The following is a 22,265-nucleotide window of genomic DNA, read 5'->3' as shown; positions in this document are numbered from 1 at the left end:
CTCTTCAACGTCCCCCTGTCTAGAGGCTCCGGGTGCGCCATCCACTCGGAGGTCCTGGGTGTTCTCTCAGGGCCCACGTGCAACGGCTGCTGACGGGGCCTCGTAGGGGAGGCAAGGGGGGAGGGGGTTCTTTGCGAGCTGATCGGTGCTCAAAGGCTGGTGCTTGGGAATGTCGGTGCCCTTGGCTCCCTAACAACGTGGGTGACTTTGAGGGTGGGCGTGGTGGCTGGGAGCCCATGCCCTCCATGCCCGGGCTTTTGTTCCCGCCACGGACATCCCGCCCCGGGGGGAAAACACTCAAACCCACTGTGCACGCACCTCCCAGCGTGTGCACGCACCTCGCAGCGGCTGTCCGCTAGCATGTGCAGGCTTGATGGAGGAGCTTGGCCACTTCTGTTTCCCATGGCAACAGCTCAGCCCCGCGTGAAAGCAGATACGTGTGCACTCAGGCTGGAGACAGGCCTGTCCCTCCTCATCAGCCCTGTCCCTCCTTCTCTTGCTTCCTTGCACTCAGCCACACCGAACAGCCTTCACCCTGTGAGAGAGAGCTGGGCCTCAGCTTGTGATTCTCTCCTGTGGACTCCGGCGTGGTTCCCTCCCTCCACCCCCCTGGCCCCCGACTGCCCTGGGGTGCAAAGTGCAGGTGAGAGATCGAGGCAGGAAAGTGGTAATTACTCTGGGATCTGCCGTTGGTAAAAGCAAAAAGCAGGTATTTGATGCCCGGGAGACGAGGATGTTGAGTCAGGCAATCAGCATCATTGGTCACGGAGGCGACATAAAGAGAAGCTGTGGGTTCAAGGGACCCGGTGAGCCATTCAGAAGCCGCTGGAAGAAGAAATGGAGAGGGGGGAGGGCCTCCAGCCAGCAGCACAAGGGAAGTGAGTAAAATAGAACCGGAGCTTTTGGGGCAAAAATAAATATTCCCAAGGCTCAGAGGAAACGCTTTCTGCATGAGGCTGGAAACTGGCCTGCAGCGTGATTTTAAAACGTCCCCAGGGCAAAAGCGGGGCGGGCAGTGCAGATCGGCGGAGAGGAGGAAGGATAGGTGCGGAGGGAGGCCGAGCAGAAAGAAGACGAAGCAATGTGAGGATTCCCTAAAGGCCACGGGCTGCAAACTGGCCAACGGTGGACACAGTCAGCCAGTGTGTTTAAAAATAATTTGAGCCTACTAAAACACACACACACACACACACACACACACACACACAAACAACCCTCAGATGTCACCCAGAAAATCTGGCAACTAGACAAGCTTGTCTCTGTACAGCCTGGAAGAAAATTGCTTGGGGGGGGGGGGGGAGGAAGGGGAGGAAGAAAGGGGAGGAAGGGGGCTGCTGCTCTCGGAGCTGACCCTGGGGCCCAGGCTCTCCACTGCCCACCGCCTCATATCCCTCACCCCAAAAAATATCTGTCTCCTGATGTCCTTCCCTCCAAGGCGCCTGTGTGAGCCCTGCAGGCACCTGCGATGCTCAGTGCTGCCCACACGGCTCTGGTGTTTCAGTACAGGAAGCGCTCAATAGAGCTGGGGCCAACCCCGAAGGCCCCTCCCACCCCCGGCCCTGGGACAGATGGCTCGGTTAAGAAGAAGGCTCTGCAGCCTGGACCTCAGACCGGGGCGGGCCTGCCCCCAGGATGGAGACCTGCAGCCAATTGAGGGCTTGGGGAGTGGGCTGGCAGGGAGGAGGAGGGCGCCGGATGCAGATGACAGCCAAGGGAGAGCTTCTGCCGGCATTGCTGCATCCCCATCTCAGGATGCATGCGTGACTGGGATTCTGGGGATGTGTTTCAACCAAATTTAGAAGATCCTCTTTCAGGATCATGTGAAAGAGGGTCTGAGAAGCTGCCCGTCTGGAACCTTCAGTGTCACTTAAACATGGGTTAGAATCTTGGCTCTTCCACTTAGTCTGTGTGACCTTAGGCAAATTTCTTAACCTCTCTGAGCCTCACTTTCCTTATCCTATATAATAAAAAGGGAATATGCTAATTGACCATCATGCTCTCACAAGATGGCGGCACCCACAGCCACAAAATGGTGGCGCCCAGGCCCCTCAGCACCACCTCATCCAGCCAGAGTCCCCTAGTCCCCTCAGCCCTGCTGAGGGGAAGGCAATTGGGGGCAATCAGATAAGCAGGGGAGGGCCATTGGGGATGATCATGCTGGTGGGGGAGCAGTTAAAGGGCTATCAGGCAGGCAGGCAGGTGAGTGGTTAGGAGCCAGCAATACCAGATTGTGAGAGGGATATCCAATTGCCAGTTAAGGCCCGATCCAATCCCTGAGGGGTCCCAGATTGGAGAGGCTGCAGGCTGGGCTGAGGGACCACCCCAACCCCCCCCGCCCCCCCCCAATAAGCATGAATTTTGTGCACTGGGCCTCTAGTCTAAAATATTTTGAAGATTAACAATAATGTGTATTAGGCGTTAAAACAGTGGCCAGGCACCCAGTCAACAAACTTGCTGTCTATGACGATTACTCTTAAACTAATTCTTGGACAGAGGCACAGGCTACAGGTTGTTCCCTTTTCCACTTCGGTATTTGGTGGAACCTGAAAGCAAATTTGTTGTGTGGGAAATTTTGCTCCATTTAGCTCGGGAACCCTGTGAAGGCTTTTTAAACGGGGCTGGTGAAAAGTCAGCCGTGAGACGTGGATGTGCTAGGAAGCATGCCACCGATGGAGCAGAACTCGGGGCTCAGTCCCAGCTCACCCCCAATTCCAGGACGGCCGGGCCAGTCCCTTCGCCTGTTCCACTTCCTCCCCGTGGTCACCAGCCGGCCAGGCGTCCGTGCTCAGCCACAGGAGACGGCTCACGTGACAATTAATTAAAACTACGGAGAGTTAGAAACTCACCCCAGCTGCACTAGCCCTGTGTCGAGTGCTCAGTCATTTCAAGTGGTTAGTGGCCACCGGGCTGCACTGCGCAGACCTAGAGCATTCTCTGGTCGCAGAAAGCATGAGGGGACAGAGCTGGTCCCGGAGCTGCTGTCCTGGGCTGGTCCCCGCTGAGCAGCATCACTGGAAGGCAGACTCTCAGCTGCCGTGCTAGACCTTTGGAACAAAAACAAACAAAACAAAACAAACAAACAAAAAAAAAATTAGGAGTCTGGGGATCTGCTTGAAAACATCGTTGAGAAAGAAATAAAGAAGCACCTTGTCCAAACCCCGGTTCCCTGGTTAGAGAAAGAGGGGAGGACCGGGCCGTGTGGAGGAAGACGATGAGCAGCCGGATGGCTGCACCTGCTCAGGAGTGAGAGGGAGCCGCCTGCAGGTGTCTGAAGGGACATGTGGCCATCCATGTTGGTGTCCTTTGGTGCCATGCTGTTTTCAGCACAGAAGCAAAGGGCATGCTACTAGAGCTGTTGCTTGTTAAGAAAACAGGTGCCTCTTGCAGGACAAAATTGCACTCCTCTATCTTATTTAATTGGTATTAGATTGTATTGCTGAGTGTTCACATTTTTACGTGTCCATAAATCTGCTTCTTACTTTCAGAAAAAGAAAAAATCTGTATTAAGAACAAACTGTATGAAAGGAGTGGGAAAAAATGAATCCAAAATGGTACATTCTTCATTTTTAGGAAGCAAGCAAAATGGTGCCTCCTAAGGGGTAAGACTAAGAACAATAAAACAGCTGGGACTGGACTTCAGATTTGCTTTAGGGAAAAGGCTGCTGGTTTGAGATGTATCCTTACGGAGCCAACGGTGTTGACGAGAGAGAAAGCGATGAGCAGACAGAGGTGGGGCTGTGGCCCTCAGGTCGGCTGTGGGGTGTGTCTGCAGCAGGCACGCGGTGGGCTGAGCAGCCTGTCACGTAACCGAGTCGTGGAATCCAGGCACGATGCAGGGGACGGGGAGCAGCCAGCCAGGAGTCAGGGGGAGCCGGTCTGAATCCCGCTCGGCCACCCGCTCTCTGTGGGGGCGCTGACCCATTTCAGGGAGCTCGCTCGGCCTCCGTGTCCCTGGGTGACCGCCTGCCTCCAGAGGCGGCAGGCAGATGCTGTAGGTGAGATGCCTGGGACACAAGAAGCAAGTGGCACCGGTTAGTGTGTCATTCAAATCATGGTTCGGGTCAAACCCAAAGCCAGGACAAAGAGAGAGAACAGGGCCGGAACCGGTTTGGCTCAGTGGATAGAGCGTCGGCCTGTGGACTGAAAGATACCAGGTTCGATTCTGGTCAAGGGCGTGTACCTTGGTTGCGGGCACATCTCCGGTGGGGGGCTATGCAGGAGGCAGCTGGTCGATGTTTCTCTCTCATGGATGTTTCTAGCTCTCTATCCCTCTCCCTTCCTCTCTGTAAAAAGTCAATAAAATATATTTTAAAAAGAGAGAGAGAACAGGGACACACCTAGGAGGAGAGGCAGCCGCTCCTGACCTGCTCCGGTGTGGGTAGCCCTGCCCCGCCCCGCTCACTGCTGACCGCTGGGGTCCCCCTGCACACCCATGCAGGGAAGCAGGTCTCGCTTGGACCAGTGATGCTGCGAGAGAGTCAGGGGAACAGGGGCCCATCAGCGAGTTCAGGGTCAGAGAGGTCTGGGAGGGGACGGTACATGGAACACTGCCAGCCTTCACGCCAACCCCAATTCCGGATGGAACAAGCTTTCGGGACAAAAGAACGGCACGCCTTTGCTGGTCCCCATTCTAACGACCGTTCCAATTCCCTTTCCTCTGATGAAGATCGTTCTCTGGGAGCATCTCGAACCTCTGATAAGGCCAGTTCCACGTGGCAAGGCCTTTCTTCAGCACTTCCTTTCTCCCCATACCGCTCTTCTGTGCTGAGCGCTTCCGTGCAGATGAAGTGACGGGAGCTGCAAGCCCTCTAGATTAGGGGTGTCGAACTCAATCAGAGAAGGGGCCAAAATCTAAAATCCAGCCTAAATCGCGGGCCGAATGGTTTACTGAACAGACATAAACTGTCATTGTGATGGAAACGCAGCGGAGTGCAGTGATGACAGCGCGGGTGCGGGCCACATTGCAAGGCCTGGCGGGACGGATTTGGCCCGCGGGCCTTGTGTTTGACACATGTGCTCTAGATGATGGCTGGAGAAACTGCCCCCCCCCCCCGTTGTTTCTAACGGGCCTCTGTCCCCATCTCCTTCCTGCCCTCCATTAACCCCACTTAGCCTGAACCCAGACGGGGAATCATTTCCTCACCTCAGTGGGCTCAGTTCACGCCCTCTAAGCAAGCAGGATGCCTCTTTCACACTCCCAGTGGAAGTCACTGGCTCAGACATATTGAGATTCTTCATAAATACAGCCCCATCCTATTGCATGGGAGAAGAGATTTTTATCTATCTATCTATCTATCTATCTATCTATCTATCTATCTATCTATCGAAGAGTGCTTTAAAATTGATCAATGTCTCCATTCAAACCCCATACATATGGTATAATGCTCATTAATGCTCTTTAGATAATTTATGTCAATCAAGAAACATCTCTAACTGATTTCGTATAGTTCCGAGCGAGCCCAGGTTTGTCACAGACCTACATCTGCATGATGGACAGGGTGGTAGCAACCCCATCGCACCTTCCTTTTAATTACGCCAGATCTTGGGGAAAAGAAAAGATAATTAACTCAGTGACAAAATCTTCTTGTTTCTCTTACAAGAGTCTCGGGGGAGAACTGTGCTCACCGGTAGGGGCCGGACGGGGAGACCCAATGGTACAGAGCAGAGATACCGTGGCCTCAATCCAACCCCATGTTGAAGATGCGCTTGATATGCCTTCTGGTCTGCAAAGAGAGCACAGAAAACAGATGGCTACCAAAAAGTGACCATGCATAGTGCTGTTTATTGATTTCAGACTGTCCATCGGCCTATGTTGGCCAACTCATTAGTCAACAGAGCCAAATATCAACAGTACAACAACTGAAATTCTTTTTGAGAGCCAAATTGTTTAAACTTAAACTATACAGTTAGGTACATGGTTATTAACTTAATTAGGGTACTCCTAAGCTGGCCTTTGATAAAAACTCAAGGGGCCAAAGAGCCGCATGTGGCTCAAGAGCCACAGTTTGCCGACCACTGGCCTAGGCTTTGTTTCAACCTTTAAGACCCATTGCTGCTTTTATCAAGTAACAAGCACTGGCGAGCCAAGCAGCACAGAATTTATTGTAGTAGCTTAAAATAAGTAAACATTTGTTATTGTTGTACCCGTTTCTGTCATCAGCCTGAGGACTGGCTGGGGGACTAGCTGGTCTAGGGTGGTCTGGCAGTTAGCTACCTATTGGCTGAGTTGAGGCAGTAGATTGGTCATATGTTCCTCATTATCCAGCAGCCCAACCCGTATGCCTCCTGCATGCCCACACTGGGAATCAAGCCCACAATCCGGGCATATGCCCTGGCCGGGAATCAAACCGTGACCTCCTGGTTCATGGATTGGTGCTCTATCCACTGAGCCATGCCAGCCAGGCCATTTCTCTCATGTCTTGATGGGAGAACCTGGAAAGTCACATTGCAAGGGGTGTAGGGACCAAGAAGGGCAAAGAATTATAGCCTTACCCCCGTGGCCTTTACAAGGCGACAGAGGATGTTCAAAAGCAACATCTGACCCCCGTCTCTTTCTCCTTTCCAGGGTCACAGCGAGCATGGGGGTCTGGAGCTCGGGCACCCGTCTCTTCCTACGTCTTTGGGGGCTGTACGTGTCCCCCAGAAGCCCTGGACGGGTGGACTTCCTCCAACATTTGGGAGTTTGCTCTTTGGTTGCGTTGGGTTTGGTGGGCCTCCTCTCGGCGGCCTTCTCCTGGTTCCTGTCCTCGTTCACAGTCTTCACCGTCTCCTGGGGGGCCGCCTGGGTTCTGCTGGGCTGCTCCAAGCACGCGAGGTGCTTCGTGGTCCTCTTCTTCCTCTCCTGCGGCCTGCGCGAGGGCAGGAACGCCCTGATCGCCGCCGGCACCGGCATAGTCATCCTGGGGCACGTGGGCAACGTCTTCCACAACTTCAGGGGGCTCCTGGACAGCATGACGTGCAACATCAGGGCAAAGAGCTTTTCCATCCACCTGCCCCTTTTGCGAAGGTACGCGGAGGCCATCCAGTGGATCTACGGCCACGCCCCTCGCCTGGATCTGTTCGACGGCCTCGTGTCCTGGAACCAGACCCTGTCGGTCTCTCTTTCCAGCCCCAGCCAGACCCTGGAGGCGCAGCTCAAGGACACGAAGGGCCAGGTCGTGGGGGTCTTGTACCAGATGGTGACGGCGACCGAGGTGCTGTCCTCCGTCGGGCGGCAGCTGCTGGCCCTCGTGGGGCTCCTGCTGGTGCTTCTCGGCACCGGCCTCTTCATGAAGCGATTCCTGGACCCCCGCGGCGGCCGGAAGTTCGAGAACACCTACATCACCCGACAATTCGTTCGGTTCGACGAGGGGGAGAGGCACGGGCAGAGGCCCTGCGTCCTCCCGCTGAGTAAGAAGGAGAGGAGGAAGTACATCGTCATCCCATCCTTCGGGCTGACGCCCAGAGAGAGGAGGAACCTGGGGCTGTTCTTCCTCCCGGTACTCACCCATCTCTCCCTCTGGGTGCTGTTCGCAGCCATCGACGTTCTGCTCTACCGGCTCCTTTTCTCAGTGAGCAGACATTTCCAAAACCTGCCGTCACTGGAAGTTCACTTGAAACTGCACAGGGAGGTAGGCCCGCCCAGGCCCTGGCGGGGGGTATCCTGGCTCTTGGCTGGGCTGTTGGAAATGATCACGCATCTCCCCAGGCAGGGAGGGCAGTGTCTGACCCCTTTGGGGTCTCCGGCGCCTGGCACAGTGCCTCCCACGGAGAAGGAGCCCGTCAGAGGCTGGGTAAATTGAATCCCTGCGTTAGAATCTATCATTCTGAACGTTTTGGGTCAGAGTTAGTTTCCTGTGGCTGCTGTAACAAGTCACCACAGAACGAGTGACTAACACAACACAGATTTCTTCTCTCTGGTTCTGGGAGCCGGAAGTCTGACATCTGTGTCCTGGGCTGAAACCAGAGGCGCTGGCAGAGTACACTCTCTTCAGACTCTAAGGGAGATTCTACTCTTTGCTTCTCCCAGCATCTGGTGGCCGCTAGCATTCCTTGGCTTGTGGCTGCATCACTCCCTCTGTCTTCACATCGCCTTCTCTCTCTCTCTCTCTCTCTCTCTCTCTCTCTCTCTCTCTCTCTCTCTCTCTTTCTCTCTCTCCCCCCCCCTTCTCCTTCTCAAAGGATGCATATGATTGCCTTAGGGTCACCAGGACAATCCAGCATAATTTCTCCATCTCAAGGTCCTTAACGGGATCGCATCTGCAAAGTTCCCTCTCGCCCAGATTATCCACATTTACAGATTTGGGGATTAGAATCCTATGTCGTTGGGAGGCCATTTCCTGCTTCTGATAGTCAAGAGACACTGAAATGTGGGAACAGGGGTCTCTGGTGGAGCATGAAGCTGATTCCTGGAATGAACCTGACCAGTCAGATGTAGGGCCTGCCTTCCTCTCTCTGCAGACTCGCTGTGCATGCAGACTGCGCGTGCCTTCTCTGAATGAGGTAATCAACATATATATATATATATTTACACTAGTGACCCAGTACACGAAATCTGTGCACATTAAAAGGGGATTATTTAGAGGAAATAATTTAATATTGCTTTTTGACTTTTCTCTATAACAGAAGTGTCAGAGATGAAAGAAAATTAGTAAAATTTATATGAAAACCTTCCTCCTGTCAGAGTCTGGGGCACACCACAGGACCCAGAGTCAAGTCCCCACCCACACCCATGCACCTCAAAATTGCGTGAGACACAGACCCAGCCACACACCCCACCCCAGGGTGGGGGCCACGGCCTGAAGTCTCCTGTCAAGCCCCACCTGGTGGTGGGGTGCAGCCTGAGGTCCCCCGGCCTGGTGCTGGGGTGGGGAGAGCAGCCTGAAGTCCCCTAGCCCAGCACCAGGCCAGGAAGCGCACCTTGAGGTCCCCCTCAATTCCCCTAGACGGGCAGGGGGCGTGGCCTCAGGGGGCGCCTGCAAACCTTTCTTTGAAGCCCCACTTTCCATGTCTCTCTCTCTGGGCTCGGATCCCCCTCCTGCACCACACTTTCTCACCCCTTTCCTTCCGGCTGAGCAAGGCCATCCGGACTCCTGCCCCTCCTCACCCTGGGCTGCTTCTCAAAGGTGATTACTCTGAACACTCTGCATCCCCTGAAGAATCCAGTTAATTATGAGAACGCTGCTGCTCCAGATATCTGCAGCGGAGTGGATAATGGAGCTTTTCACACAGGCTTGGTCCTGGGGGTGGCTAGTCAGAGCCTCTGCCCTCCCCTCCCCCCTCCATGAGCTTCCTGTTCCTCTTTTTATTTTTTAAAAAATATTTCTATTGACTTCAGAGAGGAAGGGAGAGGGAGAGAGAGAGAGACACATCAATGATGAGAATCATCGGTTGGCTGCCTCTTGCATGCCCCCAACCAGGGACTGAGCCCACAACCCGGGCATGTGCCCCGACCTGGAATCAAACCGTGACCTCCTGGCTCATAGGTCAACACTCAACCACAGAGCCACTCTTCTCAGTTCTCCCTCTCCTCACCTCTCTTTTTCCTTATCTCTCATTTATTTCTCTCTCAGTCAACACCCATGCCTGTTTTGTGAGTGCCCGCCATTTTAGACAGAATGGGACTGGGGGCGTATATTCAACTTCTACCTTTGGAAGATGGCCCAGAAGCTCTCCAAGGACAACGTCCTCACAAACACAGTCTTGGGTTTCTAGACCCTGATGTCTGCCATGGAGGAGCCCACGTCCTGGGGGGGTTGGGGGGAGAGGCCACCAGGTCCACTCTCAGTGACAGCAGGACAGTGGGCGCTGGACCAGGTGTGAGTGCCTGGGACACTCTGCTGCCAGCACCTTCCTGAGCCTGGCAGTGCCCTGCCCTTACCTCAGGAAGCCCTTGGAGGCTCCTGGTCCCCCCACCCTCATTGCTGCAGATTTTCAAAGGAGAAGTCAAGCAGGAAGAGAGACAACAGCTCAAGGTTTTGCCAATATGTCTCTCCCACTTTCCATACAATTTTATAATAGATAAAGAAGAAAGAGGGGAGAAGGGGGGAGGAGGAAGAAGGGGGAGGGTGGGAAATGACCTGAACTGAGCTAGCGGGATGAGTGTGCATTGTAAGAAAACATAGCCATAGCTGCTGGTCCTTGAGCACCTACTATGTGCATAGCATTCGTCTGGATTAACTTTTCAGGACTGTCTGACGCCAGAATAGGTTCTCTGTCCATGACTCAGTGCTGTCTTGGCAAATTGTTTACTTAGGAGAGGTAAACGCATTTTAAAGCATCAGGGTACCATTCAGTCTATGGCTCGGGATTTTGAGAGAGTTCGTTTGTCTTCCACAGTACCCTCCACCAACCCTGTGCAACAATGTTGGCTCCATCTTTATGAAGCCCTGAATCCCAACTGCAAAGTCTCCCCTTAGACTCCCAGACGGAATAGCGTCTCCCCAGAGCGAGCACCCGCTGCTTTCTTCTTGCAGGATTTCTCATCACTGACTCAGTCGATGTGTTTGTTTCTTCCGTCGTTTTAAAAACAGCGCCTGCCTTTGCTCTGGGGATGGAAATCGCCGCATCTAATTGTAGGCAAGTGATCTTAATAAGAGAGAAGGAGAGGCAACGCAAACACCTTTCATTGCTTAGCCACGGCGCTGGGGAGATCGCTGATTTCACCTCACATTTGTATAGTGGTCCCTGGTGTGGGGTTTCCAGGTTCTATTCGGGTATTAGAGAAGATCCAAGGTGCATGGTGTCCTCGAGGTGTGGTTGGATCTTTTTTGAGAAGCTATTTACCTCTTCCCGGCCCCAGGACTCTGGGGGACAGGGGTGATAATCACTGACTAAGTACTGCAGTCTGTTAGGTTAATGCTCCATCCCCGAGGTGCCTCATTTACACTGGGAGTAGTTTATTCACGGGCGGGCTCTGGTCCATTAGTTCCTGTTTCACCAAATTAGAAAACAAATCCGCCGAGAGATTAAATGACTTTCTCAGGTCAGGGCAAAGAGGAAGAGCTGAGTCAGCGCCCACTTCTCCTGCCGGTGGCTTGGCCGGTTGTTCAATGTCATCTTCTGTCCTCCTGTCACTGGCTGAGGGGGACGGATTCCTTCTCTTGCCTTCAAGCAGGAAGGAATGCACCTCTCCTGAGCATCCAAGAAATAAGAAAATGTCCTTATGTTGAGACCTCTAAAAATAGGATTATAGAGCCACTTTCGGTAAAACCTATTCTTGGTATTATTATACTAAGGATAATCTCCCCTACCCCCCATGCTCTAGAATAGGGGTGTCGAACTCAATCAGAGAAGGGGTCAAAATCTAAAATCCATCCTAAATTGCAGGCCGAATGGTTTACTGAACAGTCATAAACTGTCATTGTGATGGAAACGCAGCGGAGTGCAGTGATGACAGCGCGGTGCGGGCCACATTGCAAGGCCTGGCGAGACGGATTTGGCCCGCGGGCCTTGTGTTTGACACATGTGCTCTAGGATATTGACTTAGAACATCTTTTAATGCCTCTACAGCTTTGTGATCTTGTGGTCCGATGGCGAGGGTATGACTGGGTCTTAAGGGGCTACACTCCAAAAGCCTTCACCCCCAGCTGAGCTAAAACCATCTTTCATGAATCCCACTTGCCGTCAGGTGTAGACACAGGTGCTCCATAGAAACCAGTTATGTGGCCAAAACCGGTTTGGCTCAGTGGATAGAGCATCAGCCTGTGGACTGAAAGGTCCCAGGTTCAATTCCTGTCAAGGGCATGAATCTTGGTTGTGGGCACATCCCTGGTAGGGGGTGTGCAGGAGGCAGCTGGTCGATGTTTCTCTCTCATCGATGTTTCTAACTCTCTATCCATCTCCCTTCCTTTTTGTAGAAGATCAATAAAATATATTTTAAAAAAACAGTTATGTGATCACATAGGGAAGGCTCACTGCTGGCTGAAGTTGAACAGATTTCCCCGCCCTCTCCAAAGTAGGGACAAGTAGTCAAGTTCTTTAACACCCACTTTCAAGTAAACCTATGTTTCCACAAACCCACTTTGGAAAGCGCTGCAGTAGCTACAGATAAAGCTCAGCCCTTCACCTTTCTCCAGCGCCAGCACACAAAAGGGGCCACGGCAGCTTCTTCTGCCAAAGCTTCCTGCCTGTTTTAAGACAAATGATATGTGTTGCAGGGCAGCATCAAGAACGATGAGGAATGAATGTGAAATGGCATGGATCTTGATGATTCTATTCTTTCCTTTCAGGAGCAAGGAACTCAAAACATCATCCATGACTCCCCCTTTAAGGTAGCTCTCTTTGAACCCAACTGCATCCCTAAACCCACGCTCCTTCTGTCTGAAACCTGGGCTCCTCTCAGCATTATCCTTGCGATACTCGTGGTGCTCGGACTGTTGTCCTCCTTCCTGATGCAACTTAAAATCCTGGTGTCGGCATCCTTCTACCCAAGCGCGCAGAGGGAGCGCATCCTGTACCTGCATGCAAAGCTACTGAGGAAAAGATCAAAGCAGCCAGCAGGAGAAGAAAAAGGGCAGCTGAGTCTGTACTTTACAAAGGTAAGGCCAAGATGAGGGTATACCTGTAATGAAGGACATTCTGAGTTTGAAGGACAAAGTGGAATTTCAAAGCACTCTTCAACTTCACACGAGGGTTATAGTCCCAATAATAGATGGGACTGGGACACCAGAGGAAGCGGGGGGAAGAGGGGGAGAGAAATTAACAGATACACATGGCCAAGTCTCCCAGCTTTGTGATTTTTAAGTGTTGGTTCTAGAGGATTCTACAAGATCTCCTCAAAACACTGATTTCAACTGAGTGTGTTCAATCATATTGTAGAGAGACTATTGGGATGGCCCTTTGTAATAGCTGTTAAAGAACAATGCCTAACAAGAAGTTACTTTACCAGGTCAAGGAAAGATAAATAACATCGAGGGAAATAGCTGCTACAGAATCTAAAAATCTACACTAATAAAAGAGAAAAATGCTAATTGACTGTACTTTTGCTACGCCCACAGCCAATCAGAATGAGTGTGCAAATTAACCCAACAAAGATGGCTATTAATTTTCATATGCTGAGGGAGGGAGGAGGGAAGACTGAAGACAGCTTAGAAGGAAGAGGGAGGAAAAGCAGAAAGCAAGATGATGGCTGCCAGAGGGAAAGCATGGGCAGGGCGTGGTGTGGTGGCGCGATCACAGAAGGTGGAGTTGGCGGCGGTGGCAGCAGGTGCAGCTGCTTGCAGGAATCTTCTTGCAACGGGCTCCTAGTATATATATAAAATACATATATATGATGATACATATGATATACATGTATGTTTATACACACATATATAAGATTTTACTTAAGTTGTTGATTAAAAAAAAATAAGTTGGTGATTAAAGAGGAAACAGTAAAAGAATTCCAACCAACTCTAAGCACACACGTAGACAGGCCATCAGGAATACCAAAATGGGACTTGCTTCAGAGACACGAGACTGATTTCTTCCCCGAGGGCAATGGGAGGGCCAATCACACGCTACAGGGTAAGATGTATTTGCAGGTCCGGGACCAGAATCGTTTATTTGCGTTGTTGCTCTCAGCTCTCTGCAATGTACACAAGAGGAGAAGACTCACAGGCGATAAAAGACGCAGGAAACCCACAAGGATACGTTTTTTTCTGTCCACGTCCAAGTCTTCTGCAGTTTTTCCTGACGGCAGGAGCCCCATGAGGAGGCGTTTATGTCAGAGGCATTCGAAAGGACTCTAACGCTCACTCGTCCACCTTTTTGTCTCCTCAGATTCATTTCTGGCTCCCGGTCCTGAAAGTGATTAGGAGGAAACAAGTGGACACTGCAGGGGAAAGCAATCCGTGAGAGGCCCCCGCGGTCGGCCGAGGCCGCACCGCTCAGGTCCCAGGTCCCTGGCCGCGGTCACCACTCCCGCCCGCATCAGAGATCTATACCTCATGGTCCTTCAGGGGCCTGGGCTTGGGGGGCAAACTACCTTTCTTCATGAGGGCCATGGTCTATCAGGTCAGCCTTTTTCTACTCCCTCTGAGGATAAATCTCAGCATTGAGTAATATTTAAAGAAAAACAGGGGAAAAAATAAACATCTCTACTGCAGGTTCACAAGCAAATGCTAAGGAGAGCACACATTTAATCTTTTCTGTCTCTACTCAGCCCTTCTCGTTATCATTCACAGCTACTCCCTACCCCTATGACTGTCCCTCTTCCCCCTGCCCCCTTCTTCAAGAATGGCTTCCCAAACCCACCTCCGGCAGCTCTGCATTGAACTGTGTGAACTGGGACTCGAACTGTGTGAACTCCTGGTTCATTGGTCAATGCTCAACCACAGAGTCACCTCGGCCGGGCCAATTCGCTCTTTAGATCACCAGTTCCCACCCCAGCAAGGACACAGCTGCCCCGTCTGAAGCAGGTGGGGGCCCTGAAGCCTGCGCTCCTTCCTCTTGTCCACCGGGGCCATTTCCGAGGCACCTGAGGGTCTGCGACACACCGCGCGCGGAGCAGCACAGGTCCCTCCCGCGGAGCGCCACGACCCCTCACCATCTCGGCATGGCTCCTGCTCTGCCGTTCACTGTATGTTCTTGTCACCAACTCAGCATTGTCACTGAACAAGTTCGTCCTTAAAGCCAACTTTATAACATCATTGTAAATGGAAAAACAGTATCACTTTCCATAACTAGAAAGGCATAGACATACACATCACATTCACATCGTTTAGCATGTGTACATATACCCATACCAGGGGCCCAGCGCGCAGTTCGAAATCGGGCAGCACCACCCACCCTCCAGTTAGTAGCTGGTCTGGCCCTGCCTGGCTCTCCCGGCCCCACAGCAGCCACGGCCACTGCTGCTCTGGCCCTGCTTCCCTCTCCGGCCCTTGAAGCAGCCGCGGCCACTGCTGACCAGACCCTCACGTGGAGGCCCTGCCGCCCCGCCCCCAACGCTGCACACGCAACCTCCTCCTGTCTGGTTGACCCATTACCGTGTCCCGGTTTATTAGCATATTTCTCTAGTCTCTCTCTCTCTCCATATATATATATATATATATATATATATATATATATATATATATGGAGAGAGAGAGAGAGAGAGATAATATATCTCTCTAATATAATATATTATATATATTAGACAGTATATACATTTTATATAGACATATGTAAACTATGTGACACACACACACTGAAAACAAAACAATATTAATGTATCATTAACTTGCAAGGAGATATTTGCCTCCCAAAGCCCAGCAGCCAGCTCTCTGCTCAACCATGGTGGAACCCATGCCTAGGGTGGGGGCTGGGGTGTTTACACACCAACTCCTGCCAGCTGCTGACTGCGGGCTGCTGCTGCCTCTGGGTGGTGTGCGTTCCCTGGCACATCTGGCTTTCCTCGGTTCTGAGGACGTCCCCAGGCAGAGGGAGGCAGAAGCCGGCAGCTGGCAGTCAGGGGCACTGGTGTGGGGAGGCCCGGGGGCTGAGGCATGACCGCACGCAACCGCAACAGCTCCATTCTCCTCAGACACACGGAGAAGGGCTGCCTGCTCTCGTCACCGTGGTCTCTGCTGACACTCAAGTTCCGCCATTGTCACAACCTGCTTCTTGCCCATGGAGCATTCAGAACCCTTTGTTCTTGGGTCTGATTCCTTTTCTCCCATAAAACATCTACCCCCCGGTGCGGGAATATTTATACAACCAGAAAACAGTCTTGCTGAAAACTTGTCTCAGCTCTCCATGTCAGCACACTGGAAACCGGTCCTCACCAAACGTGAGAGGGCAAAGGCATTCCGCTCAGACAAATAGACGACATCCCTCTGAGCAAGCACATCATCCGACCATGAGGCCCTAGACAACTTCCAGACAGCCGTGGCCCCCACACCCCGCTCCCACTCGGAACTGTTCTACCATCGCCCCGTGTCTCTGCCTCTCCGGAGCCCCGCCGCCTGGGTGGATGGCATTTGTGCAATTCAGAGAGCGGCGCCTCGGCTGCATGAGTCAGCAGCCCGGCCTCTGACGCAGCTTCTGTGCTCCCGTTAAAAATAGGAAAGAGGATGTTTTGCCTAAGTCATCACCACTGTGCAGAACTGGTGGATTGACTCTCCCACACCCCCCCCCCCTTTTTTTTTCTTTCCAGTTTCCATATCCTGCCGCTTCACTGAAAACTGATAGAAACTCTGTCCCTGGATTTTTGGTCAAGACTCCTGCTTCTATGGCCTGGGCTCCCTGGCCCTGCTTGTCCCCGGGTTCCTTGGTTGGCGTCTTCACCCCCTGATGTGACAGTGCCGACTCTCAGCCCCAGGCTCAGGGCCTCTGCCCTGCTTCCCCCCACCCCCTCCCCCTCCCCTGGGGTCGCCAACTCCAGGGCCCACGGGGGCTTGTAGATCCTAAAACTTGTGCAGCTGGCCAGGTAGAAGGGGCTGCCCAGCCTGGGCATGAAATGGGGGGTGGGGGTGGGGGCAGCTTTTGCTCACTTTCTCACAGATCAGCTGACTTTTCCCCAAACAGCCAGACACGTAGGTGTTTATAGGAACTTGCCTACTCTTCACGTGTTAGTCAGAATGAATTCAGATATTCCCTTTGAAAAGTAGAACAAGACCAAGACACAATCCAGGTGTCTCCCTCCCGGGAATCAGCCCTCCCTCTGCCCTGCAGCTCGGACCCGGTGCCAGGGGCCTGGCAGGTCCCTTCCTGGCTGAGGAGCATCCCCACCGCCCTGCCATGATTTCAGCTGCTTCCCCATCCTCGGGGCGGGTCCTTCCGCCTGCCGGCAGGCCCCTCTGCCCGGACCGCGGAGTGCTCCTTCTGACCCCCTCCACGGCCTCTCGCTGGGCTTTCTCTGAACTTGCCCGGAGCGTCCAACTCATCTCACCCTCCTCCCGGGCCAGGGCACCTTCCCCACAGGCTCTTGGCCACCGTCCTAGCCTCGGCTGGCACGCCCGTCCCTGGCTCTGGCTTTTGTGTGTGTGACCTTCGATATGGATGGTACAGTGACTCACAGAAAACACATCATGGACTCTTCCCCAACCCCATGACTCAGCACATCGGCGAACCAAGCCCTCAGCTTCCTCCACGGGGGCCTGACAGCTCCCCAGCCCTGTCATCCTTGTCGAGGTCTCAGCTCTTTCTCTGTTTCTTGGCACCCTCCCCTCAAAAATGCCCTTCTGTTAGTACCACGATCTCATCGATCTATTTTAAAATCTCCGATGGCCTTTCTACGTTCTTTCATTCTGAATTTCCTGCCACAAATTAACTTTCCAGAGTAACCAACGTTTTGAGCATGACATTGATATAATCTTCTCCTCCTCATTATGTGCACATTGTTTTACTGTTCACAAGCTTCATTTGGTCCTTTTGCCAACGCAGCAAACAGGGTGGGCATTGCCGTTTTCATTTCACGGATTAAGGAACGGAGGTTCAGAGAGGCTGGGTGGCTCTCCCCAGGCCGCACAGCCGGGAGAAGCAACGGGTCTTCTTTCCACCCCAGGCTCCGGGCTCCCTGCCCGTGTCCTGTGCCCTGTGGTGCAGAAGGCACTGCCTTTTGGGCTTCAACCTTTGCCCATACCACGCCTCACTCCGACTCTGCCGGGCTTCCTTTTTTCCGGGAAAGCCAGGGGCCTTCAAAGAATTTCATTTCCCCCTTCTCAGTAGATCCAGGGGCATAATGATAGGACCCTACAGTTAAGATTCAAGAGGCTCCATTTTCCCTTCATGACCTACAAAAAAAAAAAAAAAAAAAAAAAGCCGAAACTGGTTTGGCTCAATGGATAAAGCATCGGTCTGCGAACTGAAAAGTCCCAGGTTCGATTCTGGTCAAGGGCATGTCCGTTGGTTGCGGGCACATCCCCAGTAGGGGGTGTGCAGGAGGCAGCTGGTCGATGTTTCCCTCTCATTGACATTTCTAGCTCTCTATCCCTCTTCCTTCCTCTCTGTGGACAATCAATAAAATATATATATTTTTTTTTTAAAGGAAAGGAAGGCTGCCGAGACCGGTTTGGCTCAATGGATAGAGCGTCGGCTTGGGGACTGAGGGACCCGGGTTCGATTCCGGTCAAGGGCATGTACCTTGGCTGCGGGCATATCCCCAGAAGGGGGTGTGCAAGAGGCAGCTGATCGATGACTCTCTCTCATCAATTTTTCTAGCTCTCTATCTCTCTCCCTTCCTCTCTGTACAAAATCAATAAAATATATTTTAAAATAAATAAAAGGAAAGGAAGGAAAAAAACCAAACACCCACAACCAGAAAAAGCCTTCATTCAGGACCTCCTGGAATCCCAGCGCTTCCTGCACCCCTCATTCTGCAGCCTGGGGTGCTCAGCTCTGTGGGGCGCAGTCCATGAGCCTGAGTCTGCGACAGCCCAGCTGGACTCTTCTCCACAGGACCGGGATGACAGGGATGACAGGAACCGGGGAGTGTGAGAGGCTGCGCTCACTGGCATCCTTCCCCGGGGCTGGCAGTGACGCAGGGGAATGGAGCTGGCGGCCAAACCTGTCATTTACCCACCGCGCACTCCTTCCAGCCCGGTGCTGGCTGCTTCCTGGGCGCCCCCTCCTCGGAACCTCGCCACAAGCTTCCGATGACGCTGCTACGGTCCCCATTTACCCAGGTGGCGCCCGAGGCTTAGAGGGGACAAGCCTCTGGTCTCTGGCCTCCTGGCTGGAGAATCCGAAGCCTGGCCCTTTATTTTTTTTAATTATTTTTTTAACATTTTTTTAATTAAATTATTATCTGTGTACATATCGAAGCCTGGCCCTTTATTTTTATTTTTATTTTTTTTTACATTTTTTTAATTAAATTATTATCTGTGTACATATCGAAGCCTGGCCCTTTATCCCGCTCTGGGAATGAGCTGTCTCTTTTACAGATGCTGTGTCTGGCATCTGACAGGCTTCACCCCAATGTCAGTGACTTGCCTCGGGTGTGCCTCACAATAGCCCTGCAGCTGACAAGACTGCCAGGATGTGATCACTTCCAGATGGGGACACTGCCGCTCAGAGAGGCTGAGTGACTTGCCCAAGGCCACACAGCTGGGAAGGAACAGAGGACAGTGGAGAGGATGGCTCTTGGGCAGGATCGTGGGAGCCCACTCAACACGCATCTAACTCTGTGGTCACGTCCCATGACCCTGAGCAAAGTCACTTCCCGGAGGTTCCCAGGCCCCGGGGTTTCAGGGTAAGGCATGGGCGGAGTGGGAAAGTGGGTGACTCCAGAGGCAGTAAAGACGGAGCATGGGGTGGGGGGAAATCCGTTATAACTACTCAGAATAACGAAACTGGTTCCATAACCAGCCAGCACTTTTCCACAGTGACTATTGCTGAGTCATAATCTCTAGCCTCTCTCAGTCCGTCTCTGATCATTGGAAGGACTTGGCTTTTTTTGTTTGTTTGTTTTTTTAATATATTTTCTTGATTTTTTTTTTATAGAGGAAGAGAGAGGGATAGAGGTTAGAAACATCGATGAGAGAGAATCATCGACCAGCTGCCTCTTGCACACCCCCTACTGGGGATGTGCCCGCAACCAATGTACATGCCCTTGCCTGGAATCGAACCTGGGACCTTTCAATCTGCAGGCCAATGCTCTATCCACTGGGCCAAACCGGCTTCAGCAAGGACTTGGCTTTTAAGCGGAGGGGCTGCAGCTGGCTCCCCACAGAGCGGCATTGCCCTAGGAGGCATTTGCTTTGCAGCTCTGCTCTCTCCACCTTCCCTTCAAATTCTCCCTCCACCTCAACTTCCGAGTCCCTCACCTTAGCCAACTTATTTGAAAATGGTTCTATGAGCCTATCCTTTTTGTTCTGTGTTGTTTTTTTTATTGTGATAAAATGTGCCGGTGTGGCCATTTTATTATTATTATTTTTTAATATATTTTATTGATCTTTTAACAGAGAGGAAGGGAGAGAGATAGAGAGCTAGAAACATCGATGAGAGAGCAACATTTACCAGCTGCCTCCTGCACACCCCCCACCGGGGGCGCGCCCGCAACCAATGTACATGCCCTTGACTGGAATCGAACCCGGGACCCTTCAGTCCGCAGACCGACTCTCTACCACTGAGCCAAACCGGTTTCGGCACCGGTGTGGCCATTTTAAAGAGGCGTTTCATAAATTCACCGTGCGGTGCGGCTGTCGCCACTCTCCAATTTCCCAGCATTCTTATCACCCCCCCAAACCAGTCCCCCTCTTTCCTCCCCTGGGCCCTGGCAGCCACTCATCTGCCGTTTGTCTCGGCGGATTTACTGACTCGGGACGTTTCCTCCAAACAGAAGCACACCGTCTGTGGTTTCTGTGTCTGGCTGCCTTTACCTGACATTTGGTTTGCTTCCATGTGTTTGCTGTGATGACTCACGCTATTCTGAGCATCTGTGAACACCTACCGTCCATTGGGTGACCTGGGAATAGAACTGGCAGGTCCTGGGATGATTCCATTAGCCTTCTGAGGACCTGCAACTGTCTCTCACAGCTGTGCCTGCTCTGGGCCTGGCCTCTGGGAGGCGCTGGAGATATAAAGATGAAGAAGACATGGCATCTGAGGGGAGGAATTCAGAGCCCAGGGAGGGGGACTGGCATGCGGCAGGGGCCATCCCAGGGGGGTGTGACCGATAGCTTCGTTTGCTCAAACTCGGCCCTGTCGGAGGCCCCGTGTACCAGCGGCGATCCGGAAAAAGATATGAACCGCTTAAGTCACGCTCTCCTGTGGCCTTACATTGTTCATTAGACTACGTTTCTGCAAAATATTTGCGACAAAGCCTCATAAAAGCACTAATGAGATCCTCATAATCATTTCAGATGACGCCGTTAGCGCAGAATCCTATAGCTGCTTCGTCCTCCCAAGCAGACCTACCCAACGGCTAGCGAATCTGAATTCTTCATGGAGAGCATCCTTACACCGAATGCTCCACCACATCTGTATCCGTTTCTGTCGAGAATGCTTACTAACATCTTCTATACCAATCTATTATAGGAGCTTAGCAGGAACTCCCCCACCTCCTCCTCTTTAACAATGAAGTATTGCGGAAACCGGTGTGGCTCAGTGGATAGAGCGTCGGCCTGCGGACTGAAAGGTTCGATTCCGGCCAAGGGCATGTGCCTTGGTTGCGGGCATGTCCCCAGTCGGGGGAGGTGTGGGAGGCAGCTGGTCAATGTTTCTCTTTCGTCGGTGTTTCTGGCTCTCTATCCCTCTCCCTTCCTCTTCTCCCTGTAAAAAATCAATAAAATATATTTTAAAAAAATAAATAAATAAAAATAAAAATGAAGTATCCATTGAATGCCAGTCCATTACCCAGCCCCTCAGCTACCTGCTGGGGGAACAATAGGGAACCAGGCAGGCCCTGCCCTGCGAGCTGTCTGTCCAGGGAGGAGACAGACAGGAAAGCGGGTCATGGTTATGCAATGAGATGATGGTGCTGGGAGCCGGGTTGGCTGGGCCCTGCTATGGAGAACATAAAAGTGGGACACCCGGCCTGTAGGAGCCAGGGAAGCCTCAGAGAGGGGGTGACATTTCAGCTGAATACTAAAGGATGAGTGAGAAGTGGCTTCTACATAAGAAAGCAACTGAATTACTTTTTTCCTTGAGGATTCAGCCATGTCCTTGCAGTGTTTCTATTGTCAACCAAAGCAGAGAAAAGGAATCAAGTATTTTAAGGTATTTCATTCCCAAGGGAAAAAGAGCCATGGTTCTCCCTGAGGTGTTCAGTGTCCTTTCTCCCGTGTGCTCAGGACAAAATACAGCTGAGGAGCTGGATTCCTACTACCCTATTCCTAGTCCCCTTTGTCCAATGTGCCCATGTACCCTGACCTCATCAGTGAGTGTGTCAGGGGCAGATGGGCCTGCAATGAGAGCATAATTGCCCTGAGTTTTCCCTGATCCACATGTTTAAAGCAATCCCTCTAGCTTGGCCAGTGTGGCTCAGTGGTTGAACATCAACCTATGAACCAGGAGGTCACAGGTCAATTCCGGGTCAGGGCACATGCCTGGGATGCAGGCTTCATTCCCCCAGTGTGGGGTGTGCAGGGGGCAGCTGATGAATGATTCTCTCTCATCATTGATGTTCCTATTTCTCGTTCCCTCTTCCTTCCGCTCTGAGATCAATAGAAATATACTTTTAAAAATAAAAATAAATACATAATCCCTCTTGACCAGCTCACTTGGCTCCTGGGAGAACAATACAGCTCAGCTTCTCTGCACACTCAGAAGGTCCCAGTGCAGACCAGGGAGCAGAGGGGGAGACAGGGCATCGTTGGGCCATTCTGATTCCGCCGAATTCTCTCAGACCCGGCCTCCGTCAGTGTGAACGGATCCTTGACCTT

The 22,265-nt window shown here is 52.2% G+C and overlaps 2 protein-coding genes and 1 long non-coding RNA gene across 6 annotated transcripts in view; 2 read left to right on the top strand and 1 right to left on the bottom strand.

Moving 5' to 3' along the window:
- Window positions 1-424: 424 nt before the first annotated feature.
- LOC123652290 lies at window positions 425-16,300 on the top strand. The gene is made up of 3 exons (XR_006741549.1): window positions 425-437; window positions 1,828-1,830; window positions 16,132-16,300. It is a non-coding gene; the product is annotated as an uncharacterized LOC123652290 (long non-coding RNA).
- The window catches only part of DPYS (dihydropyrimidinase), a 67,634-nt gene continuing 48,392 nt past the window's right edge, over window positions 3,024-22,265 (bottom strand). The window contains exon 9 of one of the 4 annotated variants that reach the window (XM_045581334.1): window positions 3,024-3,044. In XM_045581334.1, coding sequence (XP_045437290.1) covers window positions 3,039-3,044 — 6 coding nt within the window. In that variant the 3' untranslated portion in view covers window positions 3,024-3,038. Of the gene's footprint in view, window positions 3,045-5,663; window positions 5,724-13,491; window positions 13,793-22,265 lie in introns of those variants that run through there. The other 3 variants (XM_045581331.1, XM_036436604.2, XM_045581333.1) reach the window with 3 other exon arrangements.
- On the top strand, window positions 6,327-8,475 carry LOC118718144 (dendrocyte expressed seven transmembrane protein). The gene has a single exon (XM_045581336.1). It carries the CDS (start codon window positions 6,423-6,425, stop codon window positions 7,779-7,781), a length of 1,359 nt encoding a protein of 452 aa, XP_045437292.1. The 5' UTR covers window positions 6,327-6,422; the 3' UTR covers window positions 7,782-8,475.

This window comes from Pipistrellus kuhlii, unplaced genomic scaffold, assembly GCF_014108245.1.
Source record: "Pipistrellus kuhlii isolate mPipKuh1 unplaced genomic scaffold, mPipKuh1.p scaffold_m20_p_14, whole genome shotgun sequence".
NCBI classification, from domain to species: Eukaryota; Metazoa; Chordata; class Mammalia; order Chiroptera; family Vespertilionidae; genus Pipistrellus; species Pipistrellus kuhlii.
The sequence above is the reverse complement of the archived record's forward strand: the minus strand, read 5'-3'. Positions and strand labels throughout refer to the sequence as shown.

Excerpts from the sequence above, each read along its gene's own strand:
- LOC118718144 (XM_045581336.1), top strand. The coding sequence starts at position 6,423 with ATGGGAGAACCTGGAAAGTCACATTGCAAGGGGTGTAGGGACCAAGAA.